At 37.9% G+C, this 12,076-nt stretch overlaps 1 protein-coding gene and 1 long non-coding RNA gene across 3 annotated transcripts in view; both read left to right on the top strand.

Moving 5' to 3' along the window:
* Positions 1-12,076, top strand: part of LOC134800123 (uncharacterized) — a 202,404-nt gene that overhangs the window by 53,073 nt on the left and 137,255 nt on the right. The window lies entirely within an intron of this gene.
* Positions 58-11,855, top strand: LOC134800092 (protein D3-like). Of its 2 annotated transcripts, none has more exons than XM_063772567.1 (5): positions 58-152; positions 702-788; positions 6,613-6,736; positions 8,558-8,771; positions 11,676-11,855. In XM_063772567.1, exons 1-5 carry the CDS (start codon positions 81-83, stop codon positions 11,812-11,814), a joined length of 636 nt encoding a protein of 211 aa, XP_063628637.1. In that variant the 5' UTR covers positions 58-80; the 3' UTR covers positions 11,815-11,855. The 2 variants fall into 2 exon arrangements, with proteins under 2 accessions (XP_063628637.1, XP_063628638.1); XM_063772568.1 differs by lacking the exon at positions 58-152 and adding an exon at positions 414-440.

The raw sequence follows: 12,076 nt of genomic DNA, 5'->3' as shown, positions 1-12,076 counted from the left end.
ATCGTACTACTCGTAATCGTACAGAAAATTAACATGTATGCCAATGCCGCACCTATGTGAACGTAGGCATTCGCTTGCGAATGTGTATGTTATCAACAAATACCACGGTTTATCAGAGTTCAGTGTTGTTCAAGACATCGCACGAGAAACAGGCAAGTTTGTTTCTTTACTTAAAATCCTTTATTATGCATTATGTAGGTTAGAAACAACATAACTTTTGACCCTTTGCTTTTTTCTCTTAACCTGTACCTAATCATAGCACAATTGAGCGCCGAGGAGGCTTGAACTCTTTTTTGCACTTTAAAGGTTTAAATAAAACTTCGATAAATTACACATCTTTGAAAAAAGGGGTCCGCGGTGAAATTAATAAAAATAACTAATTTCATTGCGGGAATGCCAAAATAGAAATTTTATTTTGATTTGAAGAGATGGTATACAAAGTATGTACACAAGACTTATGACTAAGTTACAATAAATATGCTCGCTGCTCTTCAGCAACATGAGAACCCTTTATTAATTATGTGGAAATTATATTTCATACCTACAAAATACGAAAATGAAACCTGCGAATCTTTAACGTAATTTACTTAAAAAGATTTCATTAAAACAAAATTAAACGAATGGAGCTGATCGCTAATCGTTTCGTTCTATATTTAAAATTATTTTGTACTTGATCTTCATTCGTTTTAATTCGGTTTTAGATAACCATGTCTCTGGTAGCGCGCGCTTTTGAGTCGAGCAAGATCGTGCCCGATGTCATACCCACGGCACCCACTGCCACCATTGGGGTAAGTTTTAATTCTCTGTCAAGCAATTTCCGTCTGTAGAAAAGTGCGGCAAATTTAAAAAATGTAGGCGCTAAGGGTTATCGTCGCACAGAAAATTTGAATTTCGCGCCTTTTTCTACTGACAAACTTGTTTGACCGGCTATATTTAATAATAACCCACTTAGCGCTACTTGCACCATCCCACTAACCCGGGGTTAACCGGTTAAACTGTTAAAGCTAGCTAGTGCCAAATTGTACTGGTAACCATGGTAACTCCAGGTTTAAAGGGTTAACCCAGGGGTAGTGGAAGGGTGCAAGTGACGGTTAGAAAATATATTTTTTAAATAAAAAGTGCTATTTGGTAAATGGAACTGTTGATGAAAAACCAGAACGGAACTCCTCAAAGTATGTCTTGTGATTCTAAGCAATTTAAATTAAATACTACGGGTATGCTCATACTCGTAAAAGTGCTTGAGGTAAAATGAAGTTAGGAAGTAGTTAATTAAGAAAACCATTAAAAAACTCCATAAAGTAACAATGTAGACTAGTAGAGCCTAAGCTAACTCTGCACCAACTTGGCAAGCTATAAAGTGTGGTAGCGCCACTATAAACGTGAAATTTCTATTTAAATGTGACTTCTAGTGGCGCTATTACACTTTTGTCGCCGCCTAGTCGGTGCAGACTTAGCTTAGACGGACTCCGTCAGTCTTGAGGCTAAATGGGCGAATCAACTTTTCAATCGACAGTTTTAAGTGACTCTTGCGTTACTCAAAATATCCCTGAAGACTCTGGAGTTACCAAGAAATCTGGCATGTAATATACATACCTAGTTTCAGTTTATTAGGTTTAACAGTTGGTTAACATACTTACACCATAAACTGAAACATAAAAAAGACAATTATTGAAAGGTGACATTTAAAAACGAAGTTTAAAGCCGACCACTGACTAACAGGCCGCCGGACAATGTCGGCCTGTCAGTTAGAACAAAAATTTGACAGTTCCGAACAACTGACCGGGCGATATCGTCCGGCTGACTGTTAGTCAGTGGTCGGCTTAAAGTTTTGAGATTTTGTCGGTCAAAATGTTGATTCGCTCAATTGTCATTAAATATTTTGAGATGAACTACCTATACTTGTGGATGATTTTAATAATATTTTTGATTGTTTTGTAAACATTTAAAAATAACATTATCTGAGCTTACGTAAGTACGTGTTCGTCTGCGCGTATTGGCATTTCTCGAGACTTAGACACCATTATCTTAATGAAGACTAGGGTAAATGTGGGATAGTTGCCATACTTTTTGAAAAAGGTGAATAAAATACAGATGATAAGCATTTAAAAATCTTATAACACAGTGTTAGTTTGTATACTCATTAATAAACAATATTTTCAAGGTAGTTTGATATTATTCGTTTTATTTGTTTAGTTATAAACAAAATAAAAAGGTCCTTCGGACGGGGATAGATGCCAACTGTATGGGTTAGATGCCGCAATGATATTTTGACTCGTGGGATAGTATACAAATAAAACAAATAACATCCAGCTACCTTGAAAATATTGTTTATTAATGAGTATACAAACTAACACGGTGTTATAAGATTTTTAAACGCTTATCTTCTATATTTTATTCACCTTATTCAAAAAGTATGGCAACTATCCCACATTTACCTCAATCTGTTGCGGCGTAAAATAGTTTTTAAGAGGAAAGGAGTAAGCTTACAAATAAAAAATGAATTGCAAGCGTTGAATTCGCACAAGTCGCTATGTGCAAATTTGGGCATCTATCCCCCTATAGCATCTATCCCACATTTACCCTATGAGTTATAATAACTTTATCTGATTACGTACGATTATCTCATTAAAATTGATTGATTATTATTATCATTCCAATTATTATTTAACTCCTTATCGTTAATGCATAACAAAAATAAGAATCTATGTAATCGCTATCACATACTAATAATTAAGTAGGTACCTACCTATTGCAATGTTTTAAATATTAGTATTGATTTTTATTTCAATACTAAAATGTATTAAGGTACCTACTCAATTTACATATATTCGACCAATTGCATAATGCATAATACGCAATAATATTTAGAAAGGATGTCAATGATTTCCATATTAGTTTAGGTTGGTAAGGTAAGTAGGTAGGTACACTTTGCAAACGTGATGCACTGAATTTTTTATATGAAGGTGAATACTTTTCATACATAAAGCTTGAACCTGCTCTTATTTCAGGGTCAAACAGATCACTGTGTTATGTCTTTCCTGTAGACATACACAAGAGTTAAGGGCTATAAAGGTTAATTTTCGTATATAACCCTTATCCACGTGAAAAGGTCCTCCTTTTATTTAGAGAACTATGATAAAATCATTGCTTACATGCCCACAAGCTGTTAACTATTGCCCACAGGAGAGAAAAATTACAGTTCGCGCGAACACGAACGCGTTTTAGAATAATTGTGTTTTATGCTGGTTATTAATTTTAAGACTACTTGCTCCGCATTGTGTTTTATATTGTTCTTAATATTTTTATTTCTAAATTTAAGGATTAAGTTTTAAGTTTAAGGAACCACTGAAAATCAGCGTCGTTGCACTATGTGCTCCGACACATGCTGAGTGGTATCCTCTTTGAGACAACAAGTTACAAAACCATGTCTTATAGGTATTTAATATCTGTTAATCTTAAGATTGTTGTGTCAAATAAATTCTTTTCATTTCATTTCATTTCAACACACTAGTTTTCTCTCCTGTGGGCAATAGTTAACAGCTTGTAAATAAAAGGAGGACCTTTTCACGTGGATAAGGGTTAAATCAGAAAATTAACCTTCATAGCCCTTAACTCTTGTGTATGTCTACAGGAAAGACATAACACAGTGATCTGTTTGACCCTTCAACATAACAAGGGTCCTTAATTACGTATGCTTCGGTTATAATAATGACAATAATAACCGAGCGCATAAATCAGCACTTCGACACAACTCGGTCGACATACGAAATTACACTTTTCACTCCCTTTTACGACATGTTAACGACATGATTTGGTACAATTTGGACATTTTAAAATGTCCGTTCGCGCGTTCGTCCAGTCACTTACTAATTATGGGCATGCCCGCCTGTCCGTTACGTTACAGGGCTATAACCGCGAAAATCGAAGTTCGCAAATTGCGGGGATTTTTCTCTGTCACTCTAATTACGCCTTCATTGGAGTAAAAGAGAAAGATCCCCGCAATTTGCGAATTTCGGTTTTCGCGGTAGCCGCTCTGGACTCTTTATGGCGAAATTAAGAAATTGTAAATAAAAAATAATACAGCAATTACTGATGTTATGTACTCGACTTTCCATTTCGCCATTAAGTAGGTGGTTCCTATATTTTAATATCTGTAGGAAGGACGATACAGGATGTGGCCTTTAATTAAAACAAACAATTAGAAAATATTATTCAGTCATTTTATCCCATCAGTAATTGTCTAGAAATAGTTCATCAAGCAATCAACTAGATTTTGTATTGGCTGTGTAAGTATGTGATAACGGTGTCAGCGTTTCTTTTAGTTTTTGCCATTTTTATTTATTGTGAGTATTGTGACCTTTTTTGCCACTTTTGTGTTATTTCTACTCAGAATCACGAGCTCTTTCGATCCTAATGGGATAAAAAAATGTCCCAGAGTTTTTTCCTATTGTGTTACCATTTCCCCATACATTTTGTATAGCGGTAATAAAAAGGAAAGTTTGAAAAATGTGTGGAAATTTTAGGACACTTTTTTTCTCCTATAAGGATGAAAAGGGCTCGCGATCCTGACTAGAAATAACACACAAGTGGCAAAAAAGGTCACAATATAATAAAATGGCAAAAAATAAAAGAAACGCTCGTGTCCGCCTAGAGGCTATGGGATAAGTTACTTTATCATGGCAACTGCTGTGCCATGTAGGTACAACTATACCAAAATATCGAGAGTTCATAAAACAAACAAACATGGTAAATTAGTACTTATTAACGAGTAAAAAAATGACAAACATGATGAAAATTTATATAATTAGGCATTTTTGGTGAACCGTAGAATACCTAGCTGAAACTGATATTAAAACGTTGATTCGACGCTTTTTTTCGCGTTATGTAGGTATATCGTATATAATATAATATATCCACGGAATCAGCATTAAACATAATTAAAGTACCTAAACGGGCAAATATAAGAATAACGTTCTTTTGTTTTGGTTTTACGGATGCGGTTATCTACAAGCCGATAAACGTATAGGAAATTGTCTGTTATGAAGTAAGTATGTAATACCTACTATACCCACTCAAGAAGGTCATAAGGAAACATTACAGAGCAATGCGCGACTCCACTGACCGTCTTACTCAGTTATTGGCTGACAATTTAGATTACTTATTTGTCTGAATAGGTATTTGTGTTTCATTTCTGTTCTTAGTTAAGTAAGTACCTACCTACATATATATAAAAACACCATAAGCTACGTGGGCCCGCGTACACCGCGAAACATAACTGCCGCCTTGTACCTTGTAGATATGATAAGTCGTGAAGCCTACCTACTACATATATGATATAATTTTATTCATGTTCAAGTTTTGATAATAAACGTATAAGTAAAGAAATAATATATATATAGGTACAATTAATTATGAAGCGTAAAACAATAATATTAAATATGTTTTGGGCGCCGTGAACGAAAGGACGTCCTACATATAAAACAAATTGTTAAATACAGAAACCCCGAAAATAGCATACAATGCAAATGACAAGTAAATTACTTTCTCAAGCCTTCTAAGGTAGCACTTAATTGGTGCAAATTTAGCTTGGAACAAGCGAACTCTTTCAAATTGGGGTACTTTTCAAATTATGCCATTTTGGGGCCTTATGCACAGTTATTTGGACTGACACGCAATGAAAGCAGTTTTTAACAAGAGTTGCATTTTAAAATAAGAGCAAACTTGATTAATAATCACCATTGTAAGGGCCTTTCTCCAGCACCTACTCTGATTTTGACGCGATCATTAACACTTTTCTGAAATTTTTCGAGTGTTATCGACGTAATGACAGTTTTGTATCGCTGTTGTTAAATTTTAATTTAAACGTTATACCAGTCACCAGTCATATGCACTACAATGTACATTACGATACAAGTGTGAAAAGCAGTAAAATAAAATAAAGTAGCACCATTATGTACTGTAAAAGATCTTAAGCTTTCAAAGGTAGTCGGTATATGATACACTGAAACAGCGCATACCTACCTACTTATTGTTTTCTTTAATAACATACCAAGAAAATTCAAAACGTCATGTGGGGCAAAATTACCACTGGGGTAAGAGGGACACTATTATAGAATTGTCATAAGTATGTAACAAGTCCTCTTGTCCAGAGGGAAATATACTATAGGTATAGTTAAGCCACGGCTACACTTGTCCCACGGCACGTGTCGCCAGCGACCAGTGGCAGATTTGCAGTCTTTGCCGCCCTAGGCCCCAGGCCTTGTAGCTTGTAGCCGCTTCTTTCTCAGCACCCATCATATTGACTAATTTTTTGTCACAATTTGCCGCCCCTAACATCTTGTCGCCCTAGGCCCGGGCCTACTTGGCCTTAGGGCAAATCCGCCACTGCCAGCGACGTCGGATGAAGTGCTGCGTGGCATGACTTCGCTCGACATGTCGGGCGAAATCATATTGCTGCGCACAACATGTTCTGGTACAAGTCTTTCCGTGGCTTTAGAGTTAATATCACGTGAACTTTTCGGATTGGTCTGGTGGAAAAAAAAACCTCTTGAATAATTCAGCTACCAACTTTCCACAAACCAAATTAATTTGTACTGCTTTCCTTCTTACCAGTTGAAATACCCGAGCGGCGTGGAAGCCGCACAAGGGAACGAACTCACCCCCACCCAGGTGAAGGAACAGCCCACCGTCACCTACGAGGCTGACGCTAATGCCTTCTACACACTCGTCTTCACTGGTAAGATATGGATAAGATAAGGTAACCTTCTGTTCTGCATAACTAGATTTGAGGTGAATAGTGTGGGAATGCCGCAGTAACCTGCAGCTTCAACATCTGGGAATTGGGCGAATGAAATGCTATACCTACTTAACCGATCGACGGCGGATTTCGGCCGGGCGTCCCTGCACCCATATGTACAATATAATTATGCATAGGTACTTACATACTTTCAAGAAAACTGCGTCTTCTAAGTTATATTTTAAGTACTATCTTTAGCTATATCACTAAGTGGCTCAATCTAGGAAGCTTCAGAGTTGCCTACCCATTGTCTTTGACAAAAGTTATTTTCTAAATTCAAACCCTAAACATCTAAAGTATTGAAGTCATTGTCATTAAAATGCCCTCAAAGCTAATAGTTTTCTGCACGAAATCGCGATCGACCGTGACAATAATGTGTGAGAAAAAACGCAACGTCCGACGTAAGTTTAGGTACCTACGTGGCTCACTCCGCGATTTCGTCGCTTTGCTATAGCAGGTATAGCTAAAAGTACATCCGTTCCGCACCAATTTTAGTGGCTAGCCATAAGCCGCGCGTGGCGCTGTCGCCACCTAGCGGCCATATCTGTCCTGATCTAACAGACGCGTTTTGTTAGAGAGTGAGTCTTCTGTACCTAGTATAGGTACTATTAATTATTCAGTGCCGTGACAAGAATGTGTGAGAAAAGACACAACGTCCGACGTAAGTTTACATGAGGTGATTTAGAGGGAAACAACCCATGCTGTTGCGTGCTTCTATGGATCGCATCCATGGTAATAACTTCGGTAATTTTATCATATCGTAACTTTAATGAAAGCGTTAATTGAATAGTTTAATTTGGATACTATTTAGGTACTTATTTATTTAATTTTAAATTATATTTTAAGTTTAAGTTGCCTTGTTGTATGTGGCCACATTATGCCGTTTAGGTAATAAAGAAAAAAAATAGCAAATCTAATTATTATCAAGACTAAAAATTGGCGAATCAGTAATAATCCAGTAACTTTGTCGAATTTTGTAACCTGGCTCTTTTGCGTCAAATCCGGTAGTTCTGATTTTTTGCAGACTTGTTTATGATGTTGGCCTAATGAATAATCCAAGTTTGTGACTTCGAGCGCCGAACGCAACTTTGTCAACCCTGTTTTGGGGGGAGTACGATCTTGTGGCTACCGGGCCAAATCAGCTTTGATTTACCTTAGAAACAATTGTGCCAACCGGCATCGCCTGAGGCAAAAGTGTATACTCACTGCACTTACTTAGCCTACGAATACAAGTTCGAAAAAATTATACATTTTGAAAAGCTTTATCTCGGAAAATATTAGATGTACAGAGACAATTCTAGTGTCTTATTGTAGCAAATTTAGTCTACTTAAAAAACGCCCTAGGAAGTTACTATCAAAAACTAGTACTTTAGGGTTATAATCGCCCAAATCTAAAAAAAATTGCGGTTTATTCGATTTTTGACAAAGTTGCGTTCGGCGCTCGAGGTCACAAACTTGGATTATTCATTGGGCCAACATCATAAACAAGTCTGCAAAAAATCAGAACTACCGGATTTGACGCAAACGCAAAATGTATAATTTTACTGTATTATAAGACAAAAAAGTGATATTATACTGATTTATTATACATAAATTTATTGGTTTATTTTATTAGAAAACACAATTCCCCCAATGCAATGAGGGCGCAACTGTGTTGTGGGTATATACTAGACGACGACGACATATATACGATAGATAGATTAAGTAGGTATTTAATTTTTTGTGTACCGTACATAACTAATTAACTACCTTTTCTTTCAGACCCCGACAACTATGACGGCCCAGAGCCCGTGTACCGCGAATGGCACCACTGGCTAGTTGGCAACATCCCCGGCAACAACGTGGCCTCCGGCGAGGTGCTTTCTGGATACATCGGCTCTGGGCCCCCGGAGGGCACTGGCATTCATCGCTACGTGTACATCTTGTACAAGCAGCCTGGAAAGCTTAGCTTCGATGAGCCCCGACTAACCAACAAGTAAGTTACTTACACATTTTTTGAAGTGAAAACTTCTTTAGCGGCGCTGTGCACTTTTTGTGATGGGGAAAAAATGTTAAACTCGTAACAGGTGTCACGTGACCGTAAGACGGACACGTGACCTGATCGAAAAACTGTTACAATGTCATTGAGTTTTTCTTTATTGATTTATTTATTTAACACAAGTTTTACAAGGTATAAAAGTACCTATATAAAGTTTAGGTTAGTGAATGGCACCATAGACATTGTAAGGGCATCGAAATAGTTGGACGCCTGACCATTTTTTATGGCAATGAGTCTTATTGTCAATTTATGTACTTGATCAATCTGTTCACGCGCCAAGTCCTAGCTCCATTTCCATTCTCCTGACGGGGCCACGACATTGCGCGACTGGCTTCGGCTAAGGCGACAATCATAATAATATGTTGGAGCAAGACACAGCTAGTGATCGGATCTTTCGTTCCCATCTATGGTTTTCGCCTTAGCCGAAGCCAGTCGCGCAATGTCAATCTAGTATTAAACTGGATTGGGCATGAGTGGTGGGGATAACTGACAGAACGGGATAGTCTTATGTATCTTTCAGTAAGAGTAGCAGCGAAAGCGCTATTATAGTTTGGCCTTGTCACAGTCTCACATATTTTTTGTTCCCCACCATAAATTTAGTATGGATTATGGTGGGCAACAAATGAATTCGACCAATCACAGTGTCGCATTGCGTATGATTTTCCCTCACGGAGGCACGCGTATACCACTTCTATACGATCCTAACCTTCTATGTCTTGTCAAGTCTATGTCTATCTCTGACTTGTCAAGGACTCACTACACGGCCTTCACGTCACTAAAAGAAGGAAAAAAGTTACAATTGTCTCGACGATAATTTGCCTGTTGAAAGAAAAGTACAGTCAGCGATAAAATTTATCAAAAAATTTCACAGATTTCGTGCCTCACACGACTATCGAGCACATTGGAAATGAATCTACGGAATTCGAACAAAATATTGTCGCTGAGCGACGAGAAAGTCTGGATAAGGAAAAAGTTACAAAATAAAACTACAACGTTGAATGATAATTATTTTATTCTTAGATTAACACAAGTAGAGTCAGACCAAGAATAGTCTGCAGCGGATTTGATAGCCCACGCAGTGAAAGTGTTATTTTAAACGTCAAACTTCTATGAAATTATGACGTATAAATGACACTTGCACTGCGTGGGCTATCAAATCCGCTGCAGAATTTTTTTGGTCCGACTCTATCCTGGACATAACGCATGTGAACAAACAAATTACAAAATGTACGAGATTTCCACACGCGTATCGAAGTTTGAATAATTGTCGCCGTGGCGCATAAGTATAGGTACATATTTCATTTTTCGATTAATAAGCAGGATATATTAATGTTCAAAGTACAAGAAAATTATTACACGGCAAATCCGTAGTCAACTCGAGAAGTGGTAGCCACATCGCCGTTATCGTCACTCGAGTCTTGATCGGCAGCGGCCCATTTGCTGCAAGATATGAAATTTTCTTGACAGCAGTTTGACGCAACGAGAGACGACCATAACAGCGTTTGTCTATGTTGCACCAAACCTGAGTTCCAATAGGTACTACCAGGGTTCAGCATCAGCTATCTTGGGTAATGCTCTACCATGTGATCATCATGACGAATCGGATGTCCAAAACAACGCGTGCCTATGTGTTGCACCAAACCTGAGTTCCGCTAGGTACAACCAGGGTTCAGCATCAGCTCTATCTTGGGTACTACTCTCCTAAGTGCTCATCAAGACGAGTCGTATGACCAAAACAGCGTGTGCCTATGTTGCAACAAACCTGAGTTCCTTTAGGTCCAGCCAGGGTTCAGCATCAGCTCTATCTTGGGTACTACTCTCCTAAGTGCTCATCGAGACGAGTCCGATGACCAAAATAGTGTGTGCTTATGTTGTATTAAACCCGAGCTCCACTAGGTACTGCCAGGGTTCAGCATTCAGCTATCTGCTAGCAGCCGCCAGCAACATGGTGCGGTGAGACCATTTCGTGGCACTTTTTCTTTTTTATGTTTCTCTGTATAAGTTTTTATTTTGTGTTTGTGCTCACGAATAAAATTATTTCTATTTCTATCTCTACCTCTACCTCTACCTCTACCTCTACCTCTACTTCTACCTCTACCTCTACCTCTACCTCTACCTATACCTCTACCTCTACCTCTACCTCTACCTCTACCTCTACCTCTATTTCTACCTCTACTTCTACCTCTACCTCTATCTCTATTTCTATTTCCACCACCATAAGAATGCATAGATAGATTGTCGAATAGTGCGTTATCTACGCCCGTCTTAAACAGGATAGATAGAGTTAGACCAAGAAAAATCTGCAGCGATTTTGATAGCCCACGCAGTGCAAGTGTTATTCTGCCGTCATAATCCCGATAATTCACAACAAACACCGATAACGAACTCTGCGAAACATGAAGTCATAAATGTCATGTGAAAAATGTCGTTCTGACTTTTTGACTATTTTAAGGTTAGGCTACAGGGCAAACCCTTAACCCGATCGTATTTGTTTTAGGCTCAAATTGTAGCTGACTAAATTGTCCAGAGCCATTTTTCTCAAATTTTTGATATAATTCTTCGTTTCCAAATTATCGAGCACGAAAATCAAAAATTCGGAAAAAATTGAATTTTATTTTCACTATATCGACCATAACTTTTCTCGTTTTTGACTTTCTCGAATAATTATTTTTGCACCTTACAGCTCTCGTGATTATGCGTCTTTTGAGCCTATTTTTTAATATCATATCTTCACAACTTTCCGAGATATAAGGGGATCGCACTTTTTCGTGAAATCGGACCCTATACTGGAGCGAACGAAAAGACATTTCAAACTTATTTTTATACAAACTTATCCCACAGATCAATCGACGGCCGCGCCGCGTTCTCAACCAAGAAGTTCGCCGAGAAGTACAACCTCGGAGCGCCGGTCGCTGGCAATTTCTACCGCGCACAATTCGACGCCTACGTCCCACTGCTCTACAAGAGCTTGGGAGTTTAATATAATTTGTTACATTATTACTAATATACCCACTTAATATTTTTTTGTGTTTTTACCACCACCTTTAAACCTTATTATATACTGAATTCACACACAGTTTTAAAGACTACGTCCTGCTGTACAAGAGTTTGGACGGCTAATTTATTATTTATAGGTAGATGGTCAAGCAAATCTTGTCAGTAGAAAAAGGCGCGAAATTCAAATTTTCTATGAGACGATATCCCTTCACGCCTACATTTTTCAAATTTGCCGCCTTTTTCTA

Source organism: Cydia splendana, chromosome 19 (genome assembly GCF_910591565.1).
Source record: "Cydia splendana chromosome 19, ilCydSple1.2, whole genome shotgun sequence".
In the NCBI taxonomy this organism is placed as follows: domain Eukaryota; kingdom Metazoa; phylum Arthropoda; class Insecta; order Lepidoptera; family Tortricidae; genus Cydia; species Cydia splendana.
The sequence above is the reverse complement of the archived record's forward strand: the minus strand, read 5'-3'. Positions and strand labels throughout refer to the sequence as shown.